At 46.7% G+C, this 23651-nt stretch overlaps 1 protein-coding gene across 2 annotated transcripts in view; it reads left to right on the top strand.

Moving 5' to 3' along the window:
* The first annotated feature begins 7456 nt into the window (after positions 1-7456).
* Positions 7457-23651, top strand: part of FNDC1 (fibronectin type III domain containing 1) — a 68273-nt gene continuing 52078 nt past the window's right edge. The window contains exon 1 of one of the 2 annotated variants that reach the window (XM_082048368.1): positions 7457-7652. In XM_082048368.1, the coding sequence (XP_081904494.1) occupies positions 7565-7652 (88 nt within the window). In that variant the 5' untranslated portion in view covers positions 7457-7564. The remainder of the gene's footprint in view (positions 7653-23651) is intronic. The other variant, XM_082048367.1, reaches the window with a different exon arrangement.

Raw genomic sequence — 23651 nt, 5'->3', positions numbered from 1 at the left:
CAGGAGGGCTCTTTCTGGAGAGGAAGGGGAAGCACAAAAATCTCAGTGCTGCAGGAGACTTGCTGGAAGCATGTGAAGAACCAGGGGGGCTCCAGCTAATTCCTGTATGCAAAATGAACAGGAAGGAGGAGTCCTTGACCAGGATCGCTCTTTAAAGCTGGCATTAACTAGCCCGTGCCCTGCCTGGGTGAGAGTGTTTAACAGGTCTGAGCGATACTTTGTCTTTATGTTCATCCTGTACGATGTTGTAAAGCTCTTTGGGAAACTTTATTTTTTGGGGGGTGGGAAGAATTGTATTTTTGGAAAGATGTCTTGACCTCAAAAATGTTCATTTGTTCTTCTTGTCTATCTAATTAATGAAAAGTCATGTCTGGTCAAAACTTTTTCAATTATCTGTTTAAGATCTGAAACCACAAATAACTAAAAATATTTTATGTCTTTATGAATCACCTGAAAGGTTGAAAATCTTTTATCTTTCTTCCAAATGTCAGTAGATACACCCACAGTTAATTCCAGGTACTAAATACCACAGGTTCAAAGTCTCCTAACTCTGCAGATCACGATCTGCACTTTACCATGTTTTTGGGGTACAGTTACTGAGGAATAACATGACCTCAGCGATTTGACTGGCAGGAAATTCATGGGGTCATGCTGTGTAGCAACTGGAAGAATTAGTCTTGACTAGTGAGATGCCTCTCTGCCTTGTAGCTGACAAAATCAAACACTAGTTTGAAATTCATTGCACTGGGTGCCTGCCAGAAAATGCAATGCAATGCAGTTTATTTGAATTCCAAGTGTTCTGAGCAGGACTGAAGCTGGAGTAAACAATATATCTAAAAAAAACATTGTGAGAGCAAAGCAGTTGCAGTCATTAAAGAAAAAGTAACCCGAAGCCATTGATCATCTTAATTTATTTTCTTGCCAAATAGAGAAATAACAATAGCCTGCTCTTTTAACAGAAGGACCTCAGAGAAGGAATATTTTCTATTGCTGTAAAAAATAGAATTGCCTTCTCACTCTCAAGTTTCCAGGAACATGAGTTCCTTGGAGGTGTCCATCAGGACAGGGCTTTCTCTTTCTCCGTGGGGGGAAGCAGGGAGACCATTAAGGAAAAACAAGCTTTCACAAATGTCTAAATCAGCAAAGTTTATATGGGTCTATCATACATTTGTTGGAGTTGGGAGATGAATCCTCTGAGGCATCCTCACAAAGCATGCCTGATCCTCTCACAATGACTGTGAGTGCTGAGCCTGCCAAGAACCCTTTCCTTGCAGACAAGAGCTCCCTGTCCCTGTCCCTGTCCCCATCCCAATCACCATCTCCTGGTGACTGGACCAGCAGCATGGGAGCTTCCCTGCAATCGCTGCTCTGAGCTGCAGGTTGTGGTGTCATCAGGCAAAGAGGAGCAGTGAGTAAGGGCAGTGAAGACCCTCCTGGGTCCTCAACACTCCCAACTTCTGGCAGAGTGCTGTGGCTCCTGCTGTAGGAGTTAAGGGGAGGAAGGTAAAAATGGGGTCTAGAAGTCCTAAACTCTCCATCATGTAACCAGGCTGTACTGCAGGGCCCCTCCATGCAACAGCCCCTTGAAGCTGTGATGAAGTCTGTTTAGTTTGGCAAAGGGCCATATGTCAGGGGTTTGTGTAGAGCCCCAAACTCCATCTCTACTTGAGGCTTTTTCCAGTGCCATGTCTGGATGTTACCACCAGCTGCAATATGGGCACACAAGAACCATGCAGAACTGCAGTTTGAAACTGTGCATGGCTTTCCAGTTCAGTGATCTTCTGTTGTGGGAGGCTCAGTGCAGAGGGATGAGGCACTTTTGCTGTTCTAGCAGCAGCCACAGTCATGTTTGATTTGGAAGAACCTATAGTAAGAGTGGCCAAGCTGACACACCTTTCATTAGACTGCTGCTTGTCAAGATGAAGCTTTCAGGACTCAATACTTCTTTGTGCTGACTGTGAGCTTTAGCAGCTGAAACCATCTTGAACTTGGTCAGCCAATGTTGCTTCTCTTATAGTGTCCATCACCAAAGCTCATGTCAGTTAGTCTTTCTCACTTCCCAGGGTGTGAATGTTGATGTCTGGGCATCACACCAGCAAAAGTCCTGTACCTCTGGGGCCTGTGTGCTTCAGGCAGTCAACAGCACCCAGGTTTGACAAGCTTCAGGGCTTGCTTCATCTACCCACCTTGTTTTTCATTGCACTTTCAGTCCCAGAGCTGGGCTCAGATTTTGGGAGATTCCCATGCCAGAGCACAGGGAACTTGTTCTTGGGGCTTTAAATGTAAACTTTGCAAAGACTTTCATAAGCAGCACTTGTATTCTGCTATTTTATGGCTGATTAGTTGCAGTACTGAAAGGTGTCTGGTGAAGCAGCGAAGGCTATGACTCTATGTGGCTGAATTAAACCAACTCAGTCCCACCAGGAGGTGAGAAATGGGGAATCATGCTGTCATACTTTTACGCTCACTGTTCTGTCAAAATCACATTGTAGAGTAACACAGTACTATCTCCATAACCATAAACGCTCAAAGCAACACACTTATTTGCTCTAGAAGCTGAATTTGTTTAACGGAAATAAGCAGCGATCTCTCACTGCCACCCACTCTCATCGTGTCAGATATAGGCAATGTACTGGAAAGAGAAGATGAAGAATCAGGATTTGGAGGCAGATGCTACTCTCACAGTAATAACTGAGACACTCCTTCTGAGGGAGGCTGATAAAAAAGTGAGAAAAATGACCGATTGAAAGAATCTTAGAATGCATAGACTGATATAACTAACTTCTGGAGGTGTCAGGCTGGGTTGCCATTCCTTCGAGTCTGTGACCACCCAAGCCCCCAGCTCCCAGTGTGCTTTCCCCATAAAACCATCGGCCTGAATAATGCCAAGGTGCTTCCCAACTGCTCTGCTGGTGCTGCTCTGCTTCATGTGGGCAGTTCAGCCTTCGCCAGAGCCCTCCTGGCTGGGTGGCCTGACCAGCTGGCTCAACAGCCATTTTCATGGGGTTTGCTCTCTGAACCAAGGCTTGCTTGCATGGCACATGCAGGCAGAACGGTATCTGCTCAGGGGAGAAAGTGACAGCTCAGATGGTGGCATTTGGTACCACAGGGCTGGAAACCCAACTGCCTTGCCATGGCTTTTTGGGAAGGAGGAGATGCTAAAATGGAGCCAGAAGTAGTGCTGAGCATTTTGCCCCTAAAAGTCAAAACATTGGCATTTCTGTAGGAGAAGGGTGTGGAAAAGCTACCGTTTCAGACATAATTGACTCAAAAAGTAAGGCACTCCAGCTCTACAGCTGCCTGAAAAACCTTAGTTGCTCCTTGTTTGTGTGCAGGCATTCTTTAATGACATAATCTCCTCTTCTTTAGCTTTTGTTTAAATGAGTCTACCAGATGGGCATGCAAGAATTCAGACTACATTGACATTCATCTGGTAATTTCATTTAACCTTAACTTAAGCAACTTTCAATTTCTTCTTTTTAACATGTACCCAGAAGCTGAATTAGGTAAATACCCCAAATAGCTTCAAGAACATGGGCCTTAACCATTTTATTATTAAAACAATACAAACCTCCCCTTTTGTTTCAGTGGGAGAGTTATCAAAGCACATAAACGGAAGTAATTAACAAAGACAATAAAGACACTTTGCAGGCAAGTGATTGCAAGAAGAGGAAAAATTCAGCAACTAAATTATTGGCTACTAGTGATTAGCCCATAACAAGTGCATGTTCTACACTGTCTTCTTTTTAAGAAACGAACTTTTATTTTATGTGATGTCACTATCTGTGCTTCTGCCAACATGTGCATGTGCTAATGCTGAAACAGAACAACCTGCAAGGGAGAGGGGTGGTTACCAGGTGCACTCATAGGAGTTTTACATGACTAGAAGGCATTTTTGTGGCTCTCTTTCAGCCTCTTTTTCCCTGTGTTAGTGGCCTTCAACAGAATTCTATACTTCAACTCAAAAGCATTACATGATTAACATGCTTCAAACTGTTTCTGTTCATCTTGAAGTAAAACAGATGCTTAGGCTTCTGCATATAAATAATTCTTGCACTTTGTGCAGGTTTAATGTTAGATGCAAAATGTTTACAGGACAAGGGTCTCAAATAATTTAAACAAACTCGTACTGAGTGATGATCGCCATTAGGTCAGAAACTCCCTTAGCAACGTTTAATGCAGCATTCCTACTTTCCTGTGCATAAATAAAGCAAGTGTCACTGGAATGTAATGACAGGCTGCTATGTTTTCACTTGGATCCAAAGCTGTGATTGCAGCTTGTGTGGAAGCTATCTCTCTCAGGCGCTTGTCACAGCAGATGTGGCTTCAGCTGCTGGGTGTGGAACCGGGCCTGTATCGCAGCCCATGCTGCCACGTCCATACCTACATGGATGCTGGGGCTGAATCCTGCTTGCTTGTGTCCAAGTGAGCTGCAGCCAGTGCTGCAGACTGCAGAGGAGAGACCCCTTGAGGTTGCCTATAAGTATCTGGGCAATTTGGCTTACTAAAATTCTTCTCTTACATGCCTCTGTCTGCCTTTCTCTCTTGTTTATTTACAAACCTGCCTCTACAAACTGATGCGATTACCATTTCAACCCCAGAGGCTACATCTACCTTTCCTTTGCATTAATGACAAATATTCTAGAAGTCAAGAGTGAATAAACTTGGTTGCCAAGTCCAAAAACTTGTTTCATTAGCTGGTATAATTAGCAGAGCTCAAAGAGGATAAAAGGATATGAATCAAGAAGCTCTACTGGATTATGCCAGGTGAGGACCTTCTCCAGTGAGTTTTTCAGAAATCTGGAAAGCAAACTGCTGGTGTGCTGCATCTTCTCTGTTTGGGGATTCTCCAGCATACAGTGATTATTTATATAGCTTGAAAGGGAACATTTTCATAAACAAGAGAGAAAGTGCCAGTGATCTCAAATATCCCCTGGCTTGGTTTGGGCTATAATTAAATCTTGGATGTTATACTACTATCAGCTGGGCTAATTACAGAAAATACCTTTCCTGCAAAAAAGCAAATTCCATATTACCATAGGAACAAGTCCATACTCATTGAAACATGGCATCTTGGTTGATTCCTGAGTTATTCATCTTCTTGATGGAATTCTGCCTTTTAAATGAAAAGCCTCTAAGGCTGCACAGCATATGCAGGTGAGCAGGGTGGGTTTTTTCATCCAGGTGGATGGCTGAACTCCTGCATATTCAATCCTCTGTCTCCTCTGAATGCACTTACACTGGGTAAGCTGTGAAAAAAAAACCTGAGGGAAATATAAAGCCTTTTGTCAAGGTTTAATGCAAGGCGACAATACACCATGACAGATGCCCTCTGTCATATTTGTGAACTCTGCAAAGATTCACCCTTTCCGATACACCTACATACCTTTTTTCCTCCAGCTGGAAATTGCAGTGTTTTGCCCTTTATTGCACTACTATTTTAAAAGCAGTGAGTGGGCTTGAGCCCGCTGAGTGCTGACAGCTCCCACAGAGGGTCCCTTCTGCCTCTGCCACCAGTGACCAGCCTGAGGTAGATGAAGGGGCATGTGGGTGCTGGAGGGGCATGCTGAGGCTGTGCCTCCTGCTTTGCCAGGTACCATTTGCTCCTGAGAGCTAGCTCAGATGCCCTTGTCAGGGAGTACTGGCACAGCTTTGTTGTCCAGTGTCTACATCCACTGCAATTCCCAAATGGTACCATGTTTAACAATACCTTCCTCACACAGAAATGCTCTTACTACAGACTTCAGGCAGGGTTTCTGTGATAGTGAGATCCCAGACTCTAATAGATCTTTACCCAATTGTATTTGCTAAAACTTTTGGCCCAAGTATGCAGATCTCTCGGTCTGGGTGTTGTTTTTGTTTTTTCCCACTAGCTGCCATGCCTTGCTAGTGGAGTTTACCTTCTCTCAGGAATAGTTGCTTTCCCACATGAGAATTGCATATGTAGTTAACTGGTCAGTGTTCAAGTCAGTCCTTAATTCATAATCCAGATGAAGCTTTTAAAAGTTGCACTCAGGGCACAGGTGACATTTAATGTGCAGGGTTAGCTAAGCTCAATACCCCTCTGCATGACTACCACTATTGCACAGTGGATCCCATCCTTGAGAAGGCCCCTCAGGAAGGGGAGAACTGAAGCTGAAGGGGAATGATGAAGCACTGATGCTCAAGGAACAGAGGCAGCATTTGGTGCAATGAGGGGAACAGTGAAAAGTGAGGAGCAAGTTACCAACGTTGTTTGTTTCAATGCCAAGCCAACAGGCTGCAACAGGTAGCAATATATTGAATGTGTGGTATTACAGATGTGCCTTACCTTGAGCTGTCTGAAACCCTGTCATCTAGATATTCCTTCTTTTTAATATGCTGCTTTGTTTTTAAAAGCCTCTCCCAGGCTCTGACAGTCAGGTTTTGGGAGGAAATATTCCAGAAGTCATGAAAGACAGTCTTTTGGACACCCCTAGAGCTAAGGGATGTGGCCAGCCCCCTTTACTTGTCATGGTGTACCTATGCCATCTTGTAATTTGGCTCCCCACATCGCTGCTGGGCTGTGGTCCCCACCTCGTGAATAGCTGCTTAAATCTCAGCTCACTCCTTGGCTCTCGACTGGGGTACACGGTGATCACCTTGCTCCGAAACAAAACAAGGTGCAGTTCTGCCACATACACAGTATGGATGAGCAGGTGTCAGGTTTGGCTCCGTGTGCCACACAGAGCCTTCCAACACCACTCCTTTTTTTTTTTTTTTTTTTTTTGCTTAGTTTCTGCAACATGCAGCAGAAGATGCATTATTATTTTTTATGAAAATAGGGGTATCTTTCTGAAATTCCCCAAAAAACAGATGAGGCTGTGGGATGTGGGGTGGGGAGATGGCAGAAGAAACAAGCAAGTCTGAGTGGGAAGTGCCTTGTAGATCTAAAATTGCTTCTCTCCTGTGCAAGAAGACTGAAACAAAAACCCTGGCCAGCTGTGGGGTGGAAGTTCAGAAAGAACAAAGGATGATATGAAGAAGGAAAGATAACCTTGTGCAGAAAGTTCTGTACAGTCGTTCATTGATGTGAACGCTGTGCTTGCACAGGACTGAATATCCACCTCAGCTGGCAGAGCTCAGTGCCACAGGGGACAAGATAAATTGAACATGGTGCATGGGTAACACGCGTGGGCCAGCTGAAGCTCCCCTGGGTTCTGAGGGACAGGCTCAGAGCTCGGGATCTCCCCGAGGAGAAGTTTTCTGGAGGAGCCAGGTGAGTGCACGCAAGGGAAGCGGATGATGCTGGGACGGACGGTCGGGCCGGGGCGGGGCCGGGCGGGTGTGCCGGGCCGCGGGCTGGGCCGGGGCGGGCAGCGGGTGCCGGGCGGGCCGGGGCCGGGGCGGCGGGGTGCCGCGGGGGGCGGAGGGCCGGCGCCCGCCTCCGCGGGGCCGCCCCGCTGCAGTCTCCCGGCAGCCCGGGAGGAGGAGACGGCGGGGCGCGCTGGAAGCAGCGGGGCAGCCCCGCGGAGACGGACGCCGGGCGGGCGGCAGTTCCGCGCCCCGCCGCTCCTGCCGCCCGCGCCCCGCGACCCCCGGCCCCATGGCGGGGCTCGCCGCCCCCCGCGCCCCGCCTCGGCCCTGGGCCGCCCTGCTGCTCCTCGCCGTCCTGCTGCCCGCCGCCGCCCCAGGTAGGCAGCCGCCCCGGGCGCCTCCGGAGGTGCCCCGCTCTGCGCCCGTGTGGGTGAGCGTCTGCCGGCCCACGCGTGCGGCTGCCGGCCCCTGCACCCGGCGTGCCCGGCTCGCCTCCGTGGGGTGGGTGCGTGGCGGGGAGTTGTGCCGCGAGGCGAGGGGTTGCTTCGAGACGCTGCGGTGACGGGCGACCGGGTACTTGGGGGAGCCGCGGCGGCATCGCGGTGGGACACCCCTCCTTGCCAAGCCGGGCCGCTTCCCGCAGAGGCACCTGCTGCTGCCCCTGTTTGTGCCGGTCCCTCCGCCGGTGCCGGGGCGGGCAGACCGGCCGCTTCAGCGCTTCCCTGCCGCAGGCTGAGGTGGGAAACCCAAGCAGGGGGCTGTGTGTATCTGCAGAGCCGGGCCGAACCCAGCACCGAGGGCCTGGGGACCCCCGCGGCTCCCGGACATCGAGACCTTCTCAGGTCAGCCGGCTGCGGCTCGGCTGCGCTTGGGGCAGCGCGGGGCTGCAGCCCGCAAGGACGGTCCCGGCCATACGTGAGGCGGGGGCAACGGAGGGCTGCTTCCTTCTTGCCTTTAGCCCGCCTGTGCCTTATTCCCGCCGGCACCAGGTCCCGGTCCCTTCATCCCGTTTGGGGTCGGCTGAAGAGTCCCGCTCACTCGTTTGACGGGGTTGACAGGAGGCAGCCCCCGCGCTGAGCATCTCTTTTTAAGTCAGGCGAGATCCCTCTTCATTCTCGTCCTCGGAGTCCTTTGAATTGGACCCTAGATCAGCCTGGGCGAGGCCGGGGCTGCTGGCAGGATTCCCCGGCCTCGCAGCCTCTGGTTTAAGCTGCTCTGGAGGTCGTGTGGGGTGGCTGATCTTCCCCGTCCTTTCCTGCGTGGACAGCATTGTTTGCACCACAGGCAATGCTGAGTCCCTGTCTCGGTTTGTGCACACAAGGTCTTTGCACCAGAGCACGGCTAGGGGCAGATATAGAAGGGCATTTCAGCACCACATTTTAACTGCTGGGTTTACGGTGGCCAGGGCGGTATGGGGACACCTGCTCCCTAGCTCTTAGTGAGGTGGCTGCCCCATCTTGAGCCCAAATCAGCATCTCAGCAGTTCAGGGCTGGACAGGACCTAATGTCACCCGTGACTCCTCCTGCATTTTAGTGTGCAGCTACACACACTGGAAAGATCTCCTTAACCTGGAACAAGGGAAATATCTTCAAGCCTGGTTTGAAGATCCTGCACAACCCTCTCTTTGTGGGCTGCTGAAGGTGTGTGGCTTGCAGGGTGCACAGCTGCAGACTAGCGGCAGAGTACATTTGCAGGAGGGTGACAGCTTTGCTGGGAGGTGCTCATGTATCCACTGCTGTCTGTCTTTCTGTGAGGTGCTATGCCCATCCAGGTTAAACCTGGGATCGCTCTCCTGGAAGTGGGTTTGTAGTGGTGCTGCTTTGTGGTGGTGGGGAATGAAGGGGCAACTGGATCTACTGTCCCTGGGGCTGCCTGCTGGCACACGAGAGGGAAAGGGGCAGGGGAGTTTGGGTGCTAATATCACAGGCAATATAATGGGAAATGTCGTAGCCTCTGAGGAAACTGTTAGCTGTTGAACACAGGCAGGCTTTTGCTTTGTGTGATGTCTAAAGTGACTCTAGGGGAGCCTGAAACTTTATGGAAGTTACATTCAAAACTTTCAGTACAGTCTTCCGTCGTTCACAGCCCCACACCAACGTGCTGTAAAACCAAGCCAATTTCTGAACAAACCCAAATGTCTTGGCACAGCACTGTGCGGAGTGCTGAATGCTTCCCGGCTGAGGATTTCTGGAGTGCACCAAAACCTGCTTGAGTGGGAACACTGCACTGTTAACCCCCAGAGGGGCTGTACAGGACTTGTGTGTGGGCTGCATGTGTGCTCCTTGTCCCTGGAGGTGTGCTGGCCATGCTGAGTGGGCACCACTTTCCTTCTCCAGTCTACAGAGTGGTTTATAAGCCACTAACCCCAGACTGTGCCCTGAAGAAGTGCAGTCTCAGGCAGGAGGGCTAGTGAGTGCTGGAGTCCTTTCTCAGGGATTAAAAGCTGTTGCTGAACACCTTTGCTGCCCTTGTCCCTGCTTTCTCATCTTCTACTTGTGTTTGAAATGGTCCCTTCCCATTCTCCTTTCCTCGCCTTTCCAGCATGCACCCTGTCTAGGTGACCTGTCCCAAACTCACTCTGCACTTTGAGCCTTTGCCTGAGTTCTGTGTCTGGGAGACAGGGAAGCTGCCTTGGCGCAGCAGTAGGGCTCTGACAAAGGAAGTGAAAGAGCCCTTCATTTTTTTGTTTGTGGAAAGAAAGAAAAGATTTTCCCCCAGTGAGGGTCTGGCATTGGGCTGGTGCTGTCATTGACTTTGCTTCTGTTTATCAAAACGGAAAAACAGCGTGGGGACTGTGCCCAGGATTGCTATGCTCAGTCTCTCAGGCTGAGGAAGTCTAAGAGAAGGGTGTTGTGCTGGAGCCAGTTTAGGGGAAGATCCCATTTTTATTTTGCCAAGAGAGATTTTTGTAGCTTGCTGCCAGATCCCATGTGTGGAAGGATGTAGAGCACATACTGACAGCAGAAGGCAGTCCTTCTGTAGAAACACTCCTCAGTTGCTTTTATACAAATAATATTCAAACACCACCTGTGGCTGGTGGGACAAATTTGGGATGAGCATTAGGAGGCTGAGCTTGGTACAATAGCCTTGCTGACAGCAGCACTAACTCTCATTTTCCCTCCTTCTCTAGACTGTGTGACATAAACAGAGAAAGCAGAAGGATCTCCAAGGGAATTTTCCACTTCATTTAGCTCTGAGCAATGTATCTTCTCAGTTATTTAGGACAATGCTGTAATGGTCTTAACTGTATAGCTCTGTACCAGCCTCTGGGTGTGTCAGAGGTATGAAAGCCCTTGTGCTGTGGAAGTCTGTAATTCCAGCTCTTCAGACAGCACATGGACTGAGGTTGGCCAGACATGTCGTTAAGAAGATGCTTTCAGAAGCTGTGCTATACAGAAGGAAAACAGAGGAGGGCTGAGTAGATCATGGAGCAAAATAAAGAGCTGGCATGCTTTCTCTCTGCCTGCAGAGGGAACAGAATCTTGTCTGTATGATCCAGTGCATAGAGTGAGCATTCATATGCCCAAAAAACGTAGCTCCTTCCTCAGACACATTCAGTGCTCAAGTGTCATTGACATTTCTCATGCAGGACACTGAAATGGTAAATATGCCTTCTGAGTCTCAAGATAACTGAGGCTGGACTGCATGTCTGCTGCAAGCTGCCTGTAGCCATCTGCAGGTGGTCCATTATCTTCAGATCAAGGAAGCAAAGCAGTATTTTCACCAGGCTCAATTTCCGGTGCTCTTCTAGGACCCGTGGTTTCTCCAGCTGGCAGCTGTGTCACTGTGTCACCCAGCTCTCTCCATCACTGGGGAAGTGCTTAGGAGTATGGATAAGGTGGCATTGGGATGTGCTGGCAGGTGTTGGGTCTCTCAAATTTACACTGCTGCAGCTCAGGTATAGCTGAGACCAGAACCTTTTTCTGACCAAAGACCTCTAGAGTGAGCCTATGTTTGGTAAGGCTTGCGATCCCAAGTATTCAAAAACTTGAAGACAAACCAGTACCTTTTTTTTCTTTTTTTAATTTTCTAGTTTTGAAATGTCAGGATCTGCTTACGTTGTTTAACTTGAGTTGCATGTCTTCAGAAATTAGTACTCCTCACCTGCCCAAGCAAACCGTTCATAACTCATGCATGTATCATGGGAATGTTTACCTCTTGTAGCGTGTGTGCTCAGGGGAAGGAGGGACCGTGGATGTTTCGCTGTGCCTTCTGCAGACCACTAACGCACTCAGCAGGTGAAATGGTCTCTTATCCAGGTGGAATGGCACAGACATAGATGTGCCTTCCTTTCGGGAAGCTGCTGTTATCTCCCCGATGACATACCACACTCTTGTGCAGCATGGAGCGCGTGCTCCCAGCCCTGCAGACGCTGCGCTGGCCCCTCAGGCAGGTACCAGTGCTCCTTGTGGTGCTTTTCTAGCCCCCCAAATTGCCACTTGTCCTGTCTGTTTTACAGCCCCCTAAAGCAGTAATTTCACTGGTGTGTTGCAATACCAGATTGCTTTTATTCCTTTGACTGCAGTTGAAATTTTGTTTGCTTGGAACTGTGACTCTTTTCATTATTCCTCAAGGTGAGAAATCACCTCTCCAGCCCATGTCCCTGCCCAGCGTGGCAGAGAGGAATGAACCACCAGGTTGTGAGGCAGTGAAATCCAGAGGGGAGCAGAAGATCTTGAAGCTGGGGAGATACTTTCTCTCTGGCTTGTGAGGAGCCCAAGTATTTTGCTTCCATGTGGGCTGAGAAATTGCATTTTGGCTGTGCTTGCACTGACAGCATAGCCTCAGAGGAGTGGTGTAGCTTACATTTTCAGGGCAATAGAGGAGTGATGGGTCTTTTGAAGAAATGGGAGGTCATCTGGAAGATCCTTTGCTATGTGTGACCCAGTATAAAGCCTTTGAAATCACGTTTACATTTTCTTATATGTGTTTGCTATGCTTCTGCTTATTCTGCTGTGCTGTTGGCTGCAAAACCTACAGTCAGTTGAATGTTCACGAACTGCAGTGCCAAAATAAGCACTGCCAAGATCAAGACAGTGGCTTAAAAAGCAGAAGATTTAAAAAACGAGAACTGCTGAGGGCGTTTGCTTTGCTGTCTGTTCTCTGAGTCTCGGGACACACGTTTCTAAGCTTTCCTCCACACCCTGGATGTCTCAGGATTTAGAGAGATGATATGGTTTAGTCTGCATCTCCACTGCCTGCTTTGTTTAAACCAGTGAGAGGATTTTGCACTTGACTCTGTACCTGGCTAGAGGAACTTCTGACACTCTGATCCCAGCTCTCGCATTTTTATTTACAGGCATCAGCAGCATTTGCCTGCAGCACCTCCTTAGCTGGATTGATTTCCTTTGGGGATGTACAAGCACCTGGAAAGTGTCGGGTTTCCCTGGTTGCTCTTTAAAGTTCAGACAAGTTTGTAATGAAAATGAATTTCTTCTATGGTGGACCACACGGTTGAACGCTTAACTACTATACTGGTAGCAGAGTTAACAAGAGCAACATCAAACAGTGTTTACACAGAGGCTCCTTCATGGTGTCGTTTCATCTTGCCTGGGGAGATGGGAGGTTGTGCTGGCAGCTCGTGAGTCTCCAGACTCTAGCAAGACCTGTGCTGGCTGCTGAGCTCCCTCCTCTTCCTTTCTCCTGGAGGACATCCTGGTACCTGTCTCTCTTCAGACCCCTCATCCAGTGTCCTGCCCTCCTAAGGCATGCAGCTTCTGGGTTTTTGACCCATGTAGCTCTGCAGATGCTGATTCCCCCTTGCCTGTTCCCCAGGACTGTTGTCTGGGATTTTACTCTGCCCCTCAGAGTTTCTGCAAATGTATGTTTAAGCTTCAGTGTGTTTTGTACCATTCTCAGCATTTATAGGCTGTTTAAAATCTGCATAGGTTGTAAGGTTCACCGTACATCACTCTCATCGAACTTGTAACCCCATGCCCACCGTTAGCTCTTCATAAATTACACCTGCACCATGGGACATGGGGGCTCTTTCCCCATGCCAGGTCGGGGTGCCTACACACCCTGAGGCCGTGGTAAGAGCTGACTGTGCTTCATTGCCTCTGAAATCAGTCTCTGTGTGTGGCTTTATTTCAGTGTAGGTGCTTGCATTTGGCAGAATTGGTCTATATTTAAAGCAAATAGCTCCAAGGAGTGGAGAAGCAAGGAAAGGTGGAAGAAAGACCCAAGTCATGTAGAAATTGTGTGCTCCAAATAGAGAGCTTTTCCTAAACAAAGAGAATCTCGTTAGTTACATCAGATTAAACAGTGAAATCCTGTTGAAAGGAAGTCAGTCCAAGCTGCTCCTGACCCTGGAAGAAAACCTGAAAGGTGCATCCAAATTTAACTATGTAAGGATTAGAAAGTGTTCTGGAGAAGTGTGGATTTTAAATCACCCTCTTCAGTGGGTAACTTGATCATCAAATCAGCTCTTCATTAAACAGAGCAAATTACTCTTTGAGGACTGTGGAGCGTGTTCATATTACATTGTTCCAGCACAGCTATTTCACTATTTCTCAGTCATCAAGTCCTCTTGGGCATCTTGCAACAATCCCAGTTCCAGCAAATCTTTCTGACTGTTGTATTATTCTGGCATTAAACTGACTATTTTTTCCACTGGAGGAGTTGCTCGTTCTTAATATATACATCAGCTGTAAAGTAAGAAGCAACTCTTCAAATGGTTATTAGTCGTCATGTTTGCTGTATAGTTGGCTGCAATATTTTGGTTGTAACTTTTCTGGGGGAAAAGTGCAGAACTGCTGGCGCGGGAATGTTAGTTTTTCCTTGTCTCTAAAAAGAAGACAAAAAATAAGAGAAACTGAATAGTCAATATAATTTGTCGTTGTATTCTGTAATGAAGTGCTTTACTCCTCCTCTTAGAATGGCATACTTGGAAGGGTGTATGGAGACGGAAGGAGTTTAGCTGGTAACCGACAAAAACTACTGAGTTTACATTAAAACTTGTACAACAGAAAGCGGCAGATGTGACTGGCAAACCATACTGCTGTGGCTGGCGGATCATGATGCCCAGCCTGAGCCCTGCCACCCTCCTGGCCAGCCCTGGCGGAGCTGGGTGCTCCCACTGCCAAGGGAGGGCAGTGTGGGCACAGCACCCCAGGCTGCCCACCCCTCCCACAGCCTGAGAAGTATCTGGGACTCACATTTTCAGCCTTGGGAAGCCAGCATTCAGTTTTGCCTGTGCTGCTGAGGTCCTTGGGCCAGCTCTGAGAGCACCGCAGCATGCAGGCTGCGGCCAGGTAACTGGAGGGCTGAATTTAGATGTTGTTATTCCTGCTGGGTAGTGTCTTGCTTCATGTGACAGCCCTGCTGAAATACCTAATGGCATCAGAATCTGGCCCTGCATGAGCAGTTGAGCTGCACTTTCGCATAATCTGAATGTCTTTCCCTTTCGTCATCTGAAGCCATGCCGAGTTTGATGACATAGCTGTGTGGTCCATACTATCGGATGCTTTGCAGAAAGCCTGGCAGCTCAGAGATGGAGACGCTGTAGCAGTCTCAAGCTGACGGCGGTGTGGGGACTTGGCAGAAGGCTTACTGCATTCTGCTGGAGCAGGTGCTCTGGGTGGTGTGTTCATAGCCTCGCCGGCTGTGTCAGCTGAGCTTCACATCGGCTTCTCTCCTCCCTGTGCTGTCAGTTTGATGCTTCTGGTCTCCCAAAATAATTGTATTATAAACAATGTAAGAGTGAATGGCAGTGGTGGAAAGACTCCATCTGGATCAGCTGGACTGAGGCTTCAGCCTGATTTCAGGATATAAGTATTTTTAATGTATGTATTTGGTAGGTATCCAAGGTCTTATTACTGAGGAGGTGGGCTGAGGATCACAAGACCTGGTTTCATTCATAGGCCCAAGAAAAACTATCAAAGTGACATCTCACCTTTCCTGGGTTCCATTGGCCCTGCTTTAAAAATGAGTTGAATGCTGCAGTACCGGAGAACTGCTCAACCTAAGCTGCTGTTCTCTTATACTTGAAACTTCCCAAACAAGAAGTTATGACTGAAATATTTTGTGATATGCTCAGTAATATCTCTGCAGGGTTTTATCAAAGCTCAGTGGGAAACTGCTGGTTTTGTGCTGTCCTTGACAGTCAGTGAGCTGACTGTCCCCTGAGGAGGAGAAGGGTGCAGGGACTCGAGTTCCCCTCCGTGACTCAGGACACAGGTTTTGATATTGTCCCTGCTGTAGACCCCCTCTTGTCTATTGTTTGTGATGGTGTGATTTGTGATATGCTTACATGCATGCTTATCTGCCCTGTGCGGTTGTACTCCCTGAAACCACTGGACATAGCTGAAGGAAGTACAGGAATATTATTTTGCTGGATCAAGCCTGGAAACTGATGTGGCTTGGTGTCTGCCTCTCCAGCCTGGGATGTTATTCCAGCTGTACCACAGATAGGTGCTTAGGGATAAATTCAGTTTAGTGATCAGGTCACATTTCTCTGGTGAAAGAGACTATGAGCACAGGCTTGGAGGGCCTGAAAATGTGGAGTATCCCAGCTTTCCATTTATTCCAGTCAGCAAACTTCACAGTCTCCTTGGGAATGTTTAGAAATTCCCGCTTTTTGTTGACTCCTGTGTCCTTAGCTTTGTGAGTGAAATGACTTACTATTGATCTAGATATTTGCTATGTTGTAGGCTCTTAGAGCAGCTTCTGTGATGTTGGAGCCCTTCTCCTGAGTCTCAGGTCCAAAGGTGCATGTATGCAGAACCTCGGAGTGTGTGGCTGTGAATATCTGAGTATCTTCTACCATGATGACCCACCAGGAAGGTCCTGATGGCATCGACAACTTAAAATGTCTGGTGCTTGAAGAAACAGAAGAAATTGCTCTCTTCCCAAAGAAACAAACCCAACAGAAAGTGAAATAAAACAGAAAAATAAGCTCTTCTGTGACAGCACAGCTACAGTATTGAAAACCTATAAAGTCTAAACCAAACCAGCAATATTAGCAAGCCAAATTTTCTTGCTAGATGTGTATATTAATGTACATTTTGGTTGCAATGTGGCTATTGCTGTGCCAGAGCACTGAGTTCCTGTTCTTCTCTCTTTCTGACTATCATAAGTCAAGTTGATCCTTCCAGATCTGCAGTGGCTACTTAAATCACTGTCAAAGGACCATGTGGGTCTTGATGAAAGCCCTTCCCAGTCAGGGTCAGAGCTGCTGGGTTTCAGTTGCTGAGTGCAAGGTAATACCCCTTTATTGCCACGAGATGTCTCAGACCACAAGTGCTCCAGCAGATCAGTCCCCAGCCAGGATGAGCCCTGCCCATGGGTGTGCTGATTGCTGGGGACCAGACACCCCTGCAAACACACTCGCTTGCCTCTTCCTCTGCAAAAACAGCTCTTTAAATTACTCTCAGGGAGGGATGATGAGTCGTATAAGACATCATGGGGTCCTGCTGGTGTTTGGTACTATGCTGTGCAGGGCAGGCTGAAAACCTGGGCTTGCTGATGTCACATGGGACTGGGACTGAATGCAAAACCTTGGAGGGGTGGAAATAGATTTCAGACTACCACGTTAGTAAAGATAAAAGAGAAGTGGCTTTTTATTGGCTTAAGTCTTCCCTTCCAGTGGCAACAGGCCAGCTGTCCCATGTTGTGCTAGCACAGGGCAGTGGCAGCTATTCAGGAGGGAGGTGTGAGCACAGCCATGTCCTCATAGCAGTGTGGTGGGAGCACGTCTGGGAGAGGACAGCTTCCACACTCCCCGTGGGGAGCAGAAGGAAGCAACCAGCCATGTGTGTGTTGGCGCAGGGGAGGAGGAGATACAAGAGGAAACAAGTTTTGTTTACTAGCACCAGCAGAGAGAGAGGAAGGATGGCAGCCTACTGGAGAAAGCTAAAGCGAGAGCCCAGTTATCTAGTGGACCTGAGGGTCTGGTGTGGGTATGCATCAGAGTAGCTGATGGGTTAGTATGGATGCTTCTGAAAGAAGGCGGTGTGTCTGAAAGGGGAGGGATTATTTTTAGCATGTTCTCACCATCCTACCTGCTGCTTTTCTTGGGGAGCTTTTTCTTGAGACCAGAACCTTGCAGAACAAGCTGCTAATAATTGCAGTAAGGATGGCAGAAACAGGCCCTATGAATCCAAACATAACAGCCTCCGTAAAATTAGCCATTGGGTTTGCAAGACTTTTGGCAATGAGAAAGGAACTGTTTGGCTTTTGCAGCAAGAGGGGCCTCTTGCAAATATACATTTTAAGCTGCTTGTGCTGTATAAATATCTATATATTTAAAAAAAAAAACCCAAAACTGTTATGGTTACAAGCAGTCCCTGTGAAAACTGAAAAGGCAAAGAGGGAAACTTTGAAATGTCCACAGGAACTTTTGACTAATTTGAGGCCCCTTTGTATGGAAGGAAATTGCTGTGTTTCAGGAAGCTTTGCTGCTTTAACAAAATATTTGTGCTTCTGAACGGTAAGCAGATGACCAATCCAGAAGATGGTAGCAAGTTGCTTAAGCTACTTAAATGTAAATTTCTTTGCCTTGCTAGTAGTGGCCAGCTTTGGTTTTAGGGCTCCAAGCTAAGGCTTTGTTGTCACTGCAGGGCTGCTTCACCAGCATTGGCCATGCAGAACATCCAGATCCAGGATACCCATAAGTCTGTTGAGCAGCATCTCTTTGCATGCCATGCAGGTCTAGTCAAAGCCCTGTGATGGCTGAAGATGTTACTATCATAGATGTAAGTGTTGGTTTTCTGTAGGAGCTCATTTTAGAGGCTGTGCAGTGTTGGTGACAGGATGTTCAGAGCTCACAAGCAAAGAGGGCAAAGGCAGATGGGTGTTTTGGTATTTGAAAACTTCATTGCCTCTGGGCTGCACCAGTGCCATTGGTGTCAGAGGATGCAGAAGCAGTCAGAGAGTGTAGTCTATCGGTACACCCTTTCACTCCTCCCCTTCCAAATCTCCCACTTTGGGTATTCAAACAAGGACACATTAATAACACAAAATAGCAATCCGCACACATTGGTAAGGTTTGGCTCTAGCATGCTGCTATCTATGGCCTGCTAAAGACTCTGGAAGTCTACCGTGGTCCTTCCTGAAACTTGCTCTCCTAATTTTTGCAGAGCTTTGTTGAGTTGTAGGGTTGATTTTCTTCCCCAGATGTTTCTCTTGCTGTATATCCACTGGTGCTCTGTGCTGTGTGGGGAAAAGCCACAGGTTTTGCACCTAAATGTTGGAGGTTAAACCATCAGTTCCTTTGTAGGTGTTTGTATTTTCAGTTCTAGATATCGCTAGGCTAAACCAAGGAAGATGGCATGGATTTTCATTTACAAACCTGCAAAGCTGTGAGTGCATCTCTTCAGTATGTTCAGCTGCTTTTCAAAGGTGTTAATTGGGTTAAATCTTTGCTGACCGCCCCAGGTAATAGTTGACAGACTGCGACGTGTAAACTGATGTGATAACTGCAAGTGACTGCTGGTGTTTGCTTCAGTTGTGTCTGCTCAGCTATGATAGGACTAGTTATAATGTGTAACACAGCCCAGGGTTTTGCATTAATACATTGCTTTGAATATGACTGCAGGAGTCTTTCTTTCTGGAAATGAAATGAAATGAAATAAGAAGGTCATTTATTAGTAAAGCTGATCTGTACCTATCCATTTCTTATCTGAGCCCAACCTAGTGCAGGGCTCTTAAGAACAGCTATAGTACTATTCTGGTTATTTCCTTGGCATGCATTTCATTTAGTATCTATGAGTTTTGCACTTTGGGAGACGGAGTGTGTGCCACCAGCTTCCCTTTCCTGGGTACAAAGCTATGTAATACTTTTTGAAAAATCTTTTACAATAAATTATGTGGAATAAAGTTATTTAGAAGAGTCAGGGCTGGTGTTATTTCCAGATGTGAACAGTTTTATATTACACATAGGTAAATAATGTTTTAGTGGCTTTTATTTGTGTTTTTCATGAAGAGGCTTATTTTAGGATGTACTTTTTTCCAGTCCTTGTGAAGAAACGTAATTTCTGAGAGCTACTAATGAAAGAGCAGAAACTAATGTTGAGCCAGTGTTTTGTTCTTAGCAAACCTGTACCTTGGGAACCTCAGACTCTTCTGATTAATGAAAAGTTTGCAATGTGAGATAAAAATTGAGAGTTTTAACTTTTTTATCTTTGAATGCACAGTGAAGCTTGAATTCCTACTCTCTGACTTTGTGAGTCTGAGGCATTTTTGGCAGTTTCTAGTGGAAAGTTGAACATGTGCTTCAGCTAGAGATGGAATGGAAAGACTTTACATAAACATGTGAATCTCCGGTAGATTAAAAAGTCTGCGCTACTTTACAGGGTAAGGCAGCAGGTTTAGATATATTGAGGTGTTTTTTGAGAGGTGTAAATCAAGCCCCTCTATGCAAGTAATCCAGATCCCTTAAGGAGGATGATTTGATGAAGTCTGTGATATGCATAAAGGAATGAACCAAAAGCAGAACCACACCATCCACATAGCCAATGCTTTGCATCCAAAGCTAATATTTAATTCAGATATATCTCACCGACTCTTTGTTTTTTCCTCTTTTTTTTTTTTTTTGTGTGTGTGTATATATGTATACGTATACGTATACGTATACGTATACGTATACGTATACGTATACGTATACGTATACGTATATGTATATGTATATGTATATGTATATGTATATGTATATGTATATGTATATGTATATGTATGTGTGTGAGTGATAGTCCCAGTTTAGGTACGTAACGAACAGTTGAAGCCATGAGTTTATGGATAGTTTTGTCTTGGTTAACACTTGTCATTGTTTCCACAAATGACTGATGTAATCCATTTGGAAGCTGTTAAAGTGCCCAAGATGAATGAGTTTTTCAGAAGCTCTGTAGAGTGGGGACATGAAGGTGAAGGTGGCTGAGAGTTTTCAGTTCCTCCTCAGGACCCAGCACCCCAAACCAGTATAGAAAAGGTTAGCATTTGTCTCCTGCTTTGAGGATCTGCCGTAAAACATCTCAGAAGCCAAAAGTTGAATAAAGTTTGGAAGGAAATTAGGTGTTTGACTAGGAGTATTTCATTAAATGAAACTAAGCATATGAAGTGAATAATATGAACTAAGCATATAAAGTTTTGTGCTTTATGGATGTGGATAACCACTGCTTGATGAGGCTGGAGTGCAAGCCAGTACAGATAGAGGACTGTGGTACCTGCTGTGACTTTCCATAAGGCTAGTCCATATCTCCCATCAGGGTAATTACACACTATGTTTCCTTTAGCCTTTGAAAGATACAGGGCTTCATGCTTCACTTGACTAACTTTGTAACATGCCACCGATTTTAACAAGATTGCACTAACGTAAAAGCAGAGCAATGAAGCGAAGATTTAGGTTTGTAAGAAGTAATCCAGGTGCACAGCATAAGGGTGCTGCTACGGTTTAGTTAGCCTCATAATGAGCAGTGCAATTTTAGTAGGTGTGTTTTCCTCCCTGGAGCTCTATGGCCATACCTGGAGGGAGCAGGGCAGAGGTTGGCTCACAGGGGCACATGCTTTGGTTCTGACTTGTGTCCCCTGCCAACCCACTTCAAAGCCAGCTCAGGCCGCTGGGACACAAGGAGGGGAATAGTGATGGAGGGGATGCATGACAGCCTGGAAACAATGCTCTCTCTTTTTTACTACCTTGCCTGTGGCATCCTTTGAGGCCCACCTGGAGGGGAATAGGCTGGCTCACCTGTACACCATCCATACAGGGGGAGAGGATAAATGTGGGCAGGCTGCAGTACAATGACTCCCAGAACCAGGCCCTGTGTCCAGACTGGGCTGAGCAGCATAATGTAAGCTTTGTGCTGTTGTCAGTGCTGGAGAGAAGGATATCCATGGGCTTGTCACCCTTCCCATCTATCCATACCTGTGTAGGCATCAGCTGTGGATGCAAACGTACCAGTTTCATCTTCAACTTAAAGAAGGCTCTGCTTATGTTCACTTGTGTGGAAATCTCTGAAGAAAGCTTTCCCTCGGTTGCAGAGAAAGCCACTGAGATTAAGTTAGTTTGAGTAAATTTTTTCTCTTATTCCATGTTCACATGAAACCATCAGAAATTTCAGATAAACAGAGCAGTGCTAGCACTTGATGTCATTTCTTCCTACTGCCATGGCGGGTTTTCCCATGTGCATTTGTACCAGGGGTCAATTCTTTCTCATAGAAACGCATGTAGAGATTATGGCTCAGAAATGGCAGCTCTCAGCATGGGAGTCAGTATGTTTTACAAGAGGGATAATATCCATCCTAGTGCCAGCTCTGTGTTATCTTCCTGCCTTCCTCTGCTGCTGTCATGGACAAAATTGCCATGTTGTTGCAAGAGAATGAGGGTGTTGCTGCTTGTCACGGGTTGTGCAGCCAAAGTCCTGCCTGGGCTCCAAGGGTCACTCCCATATCCCTGACAGTCTTTGCACTGTTTGAGGGACAAGCATCAGGTTAGGGCAGGAGAGAGCAAAAGGGAGCCCAAAAGCTTGCAGTGGAAGGGCCTGTTGAAACCCATGGGTTTACCCTGGGCACCTGGGACAGATGGATCCTGCCCATGGAGGCAGATACAGTCACACGTGTGTGGCCTTGGGTCTGCTCTGAGGAGCTGTGCAGTCCCTTAGAGAGATCCAGCTGCCTCGGGAATCTCTCAGGGGTGGTTTCTTCTCCTACCTTCTTCTTCTGCAATCAGAGCAATGTGAAGTGGGTTTGAAGCCACTTTCTCTCCACTAATGGAAGTGTTACCTCTTGTGATACGATCAGGCTGCTTTAACATTGATTAAATTGTGCATCCGGGGCCAACACAGTTAAAGGATCTGGGGTTTGTAGAGGCAGCTGTTAAGAAGTGTGTAAGGATGGTGCACACATGCAGGTGGAAGTCAGGAATGTTCTGGGAGACATGTGGCTTCCAAGTATTCAGCACTGTGTGACAGATTTCTGTGGTGTCCACCTCTTCTCTTTAATGGATGGTGTGTTTTCAATGCCTGATTTGACAGCAAAATATGCATTAAAAAGCAGTATGAGTTAGGTGGCCCTGATTTTAAAGAGGCGACTAACCAAAATTGTAGGTCTGGTAGCTTTGTGGCAATGTTATGTTTGCTCTTTACTTTTCCAACATGGTTTTGAGGTACTGTATGCTTCATTTTAGACTGGCAGAAACACAGAAATTACCTCACTTTTGAGTAAACAAAGAATGTGAATATGAAAACAAGAATAAATTGGAAGTGAAAATAACATGGAGACTACAGTCATGAACACAGAGTGGAAGGACGCAAGCTTTGAAGGGGTTCATTTTGTTCCAGACAATGTCTTGTCACAGCATGAGTTGCCCTGTTCACATTCTGATTTTCTCAGGCAAGTTTCCTTCTCATCACTAAACTTCTGACTCGGGCTAGAGAACAGCCTATATAAGGGTTATCTAGAGGAAAATAAGCTCAGTTAGCTTTATCCTGTGCTTTTGTCATGTTTGTGACTGCAGTCAGATTAAATTCAGACTTCACCACTTGAAGTGCCCTTAGGCTCTGATTTATCTCAGAAATGAGGCTTAAGATGTTGTAAGTCAATATTTGTGCTATTTCTGCAGTTGAATATCAACCAAAGCGAAGGAATGTGAGTTTCATGCCCACTAGGAAAGGTCTGAGCATCACAGGAGCAAGCTGAGACAGCCAAGAGTCCTGTGCAGAGATGCAATGTCAGCACTGAGAAACCTTAGGTGCATCTCATGGGAGAAGCACTAATATTCCCTCCTTCGTGAGGATAATGGATTGAAGGGATGTGTGTGGAGCAATCAGCTGGGATCAATGGCTTTATCAGGCCCATTGGCAGCTCATGCTATTCCTCTTTGTCGTATGGATGGTGTAAAAGCAATAGGTTAGCTTTGCTATAAACTTGCTTTTCTGTTAAATCAGTCAGTCTTCCTTCTTGCAAACCAAATTACCAGTGACCAGCATGATAAAGGACAGATTCCCATTGAAGCCAGGGAGCTTTGGGTCAAAGCAGGAGTACCACAGAGGTCCAGTCTCTCCCTACCCCTTTCCATTTTTAAGCCCAGAAAAGGTTAGGCTTAAAGTTGGTAAACAAAGATTGAAAGGATACCTGCATATGCATTTGAAACTCACTCAAATATTATAGATTTGACATTGATTTGTTATCAAAAGCTTAAAGGCTGTGAGCCTAATTCTGCTGATGGTGCCATCTAATCCATCTGTGCTCTCATCCTGTGACTGGACTCTCCTGAAGCAGTCGGAGTCAGAGTTTGGTCTCTGTCCTGCACAGGAAGATGAATCCTTTGGCAGTATGTCTGGCTGATGTGGTTGAGCCATGTCAAAGAGAACAATACATCAAAATAAAATTGTTTTTTTCCAGATGAAGAACTTCAAATACTTCAAATATAAGCGAGCTAAAA

This window comes from Streptopelia decaocto (assembly GCF_964273445.1).
Source record: "Streptopelia decaocto genome assembly, chromosome: 3".
Taxonomy (NCBI): domain Eukaryota; kingdom Metazoa; phylum Chordata; class Aves; order Columbiformes; family Columbidae; genus Streptopelia; species Streptopelia decaocto.
This window is presented reverse-complemented; position numbering and strand designations above follow the sequence as displayed.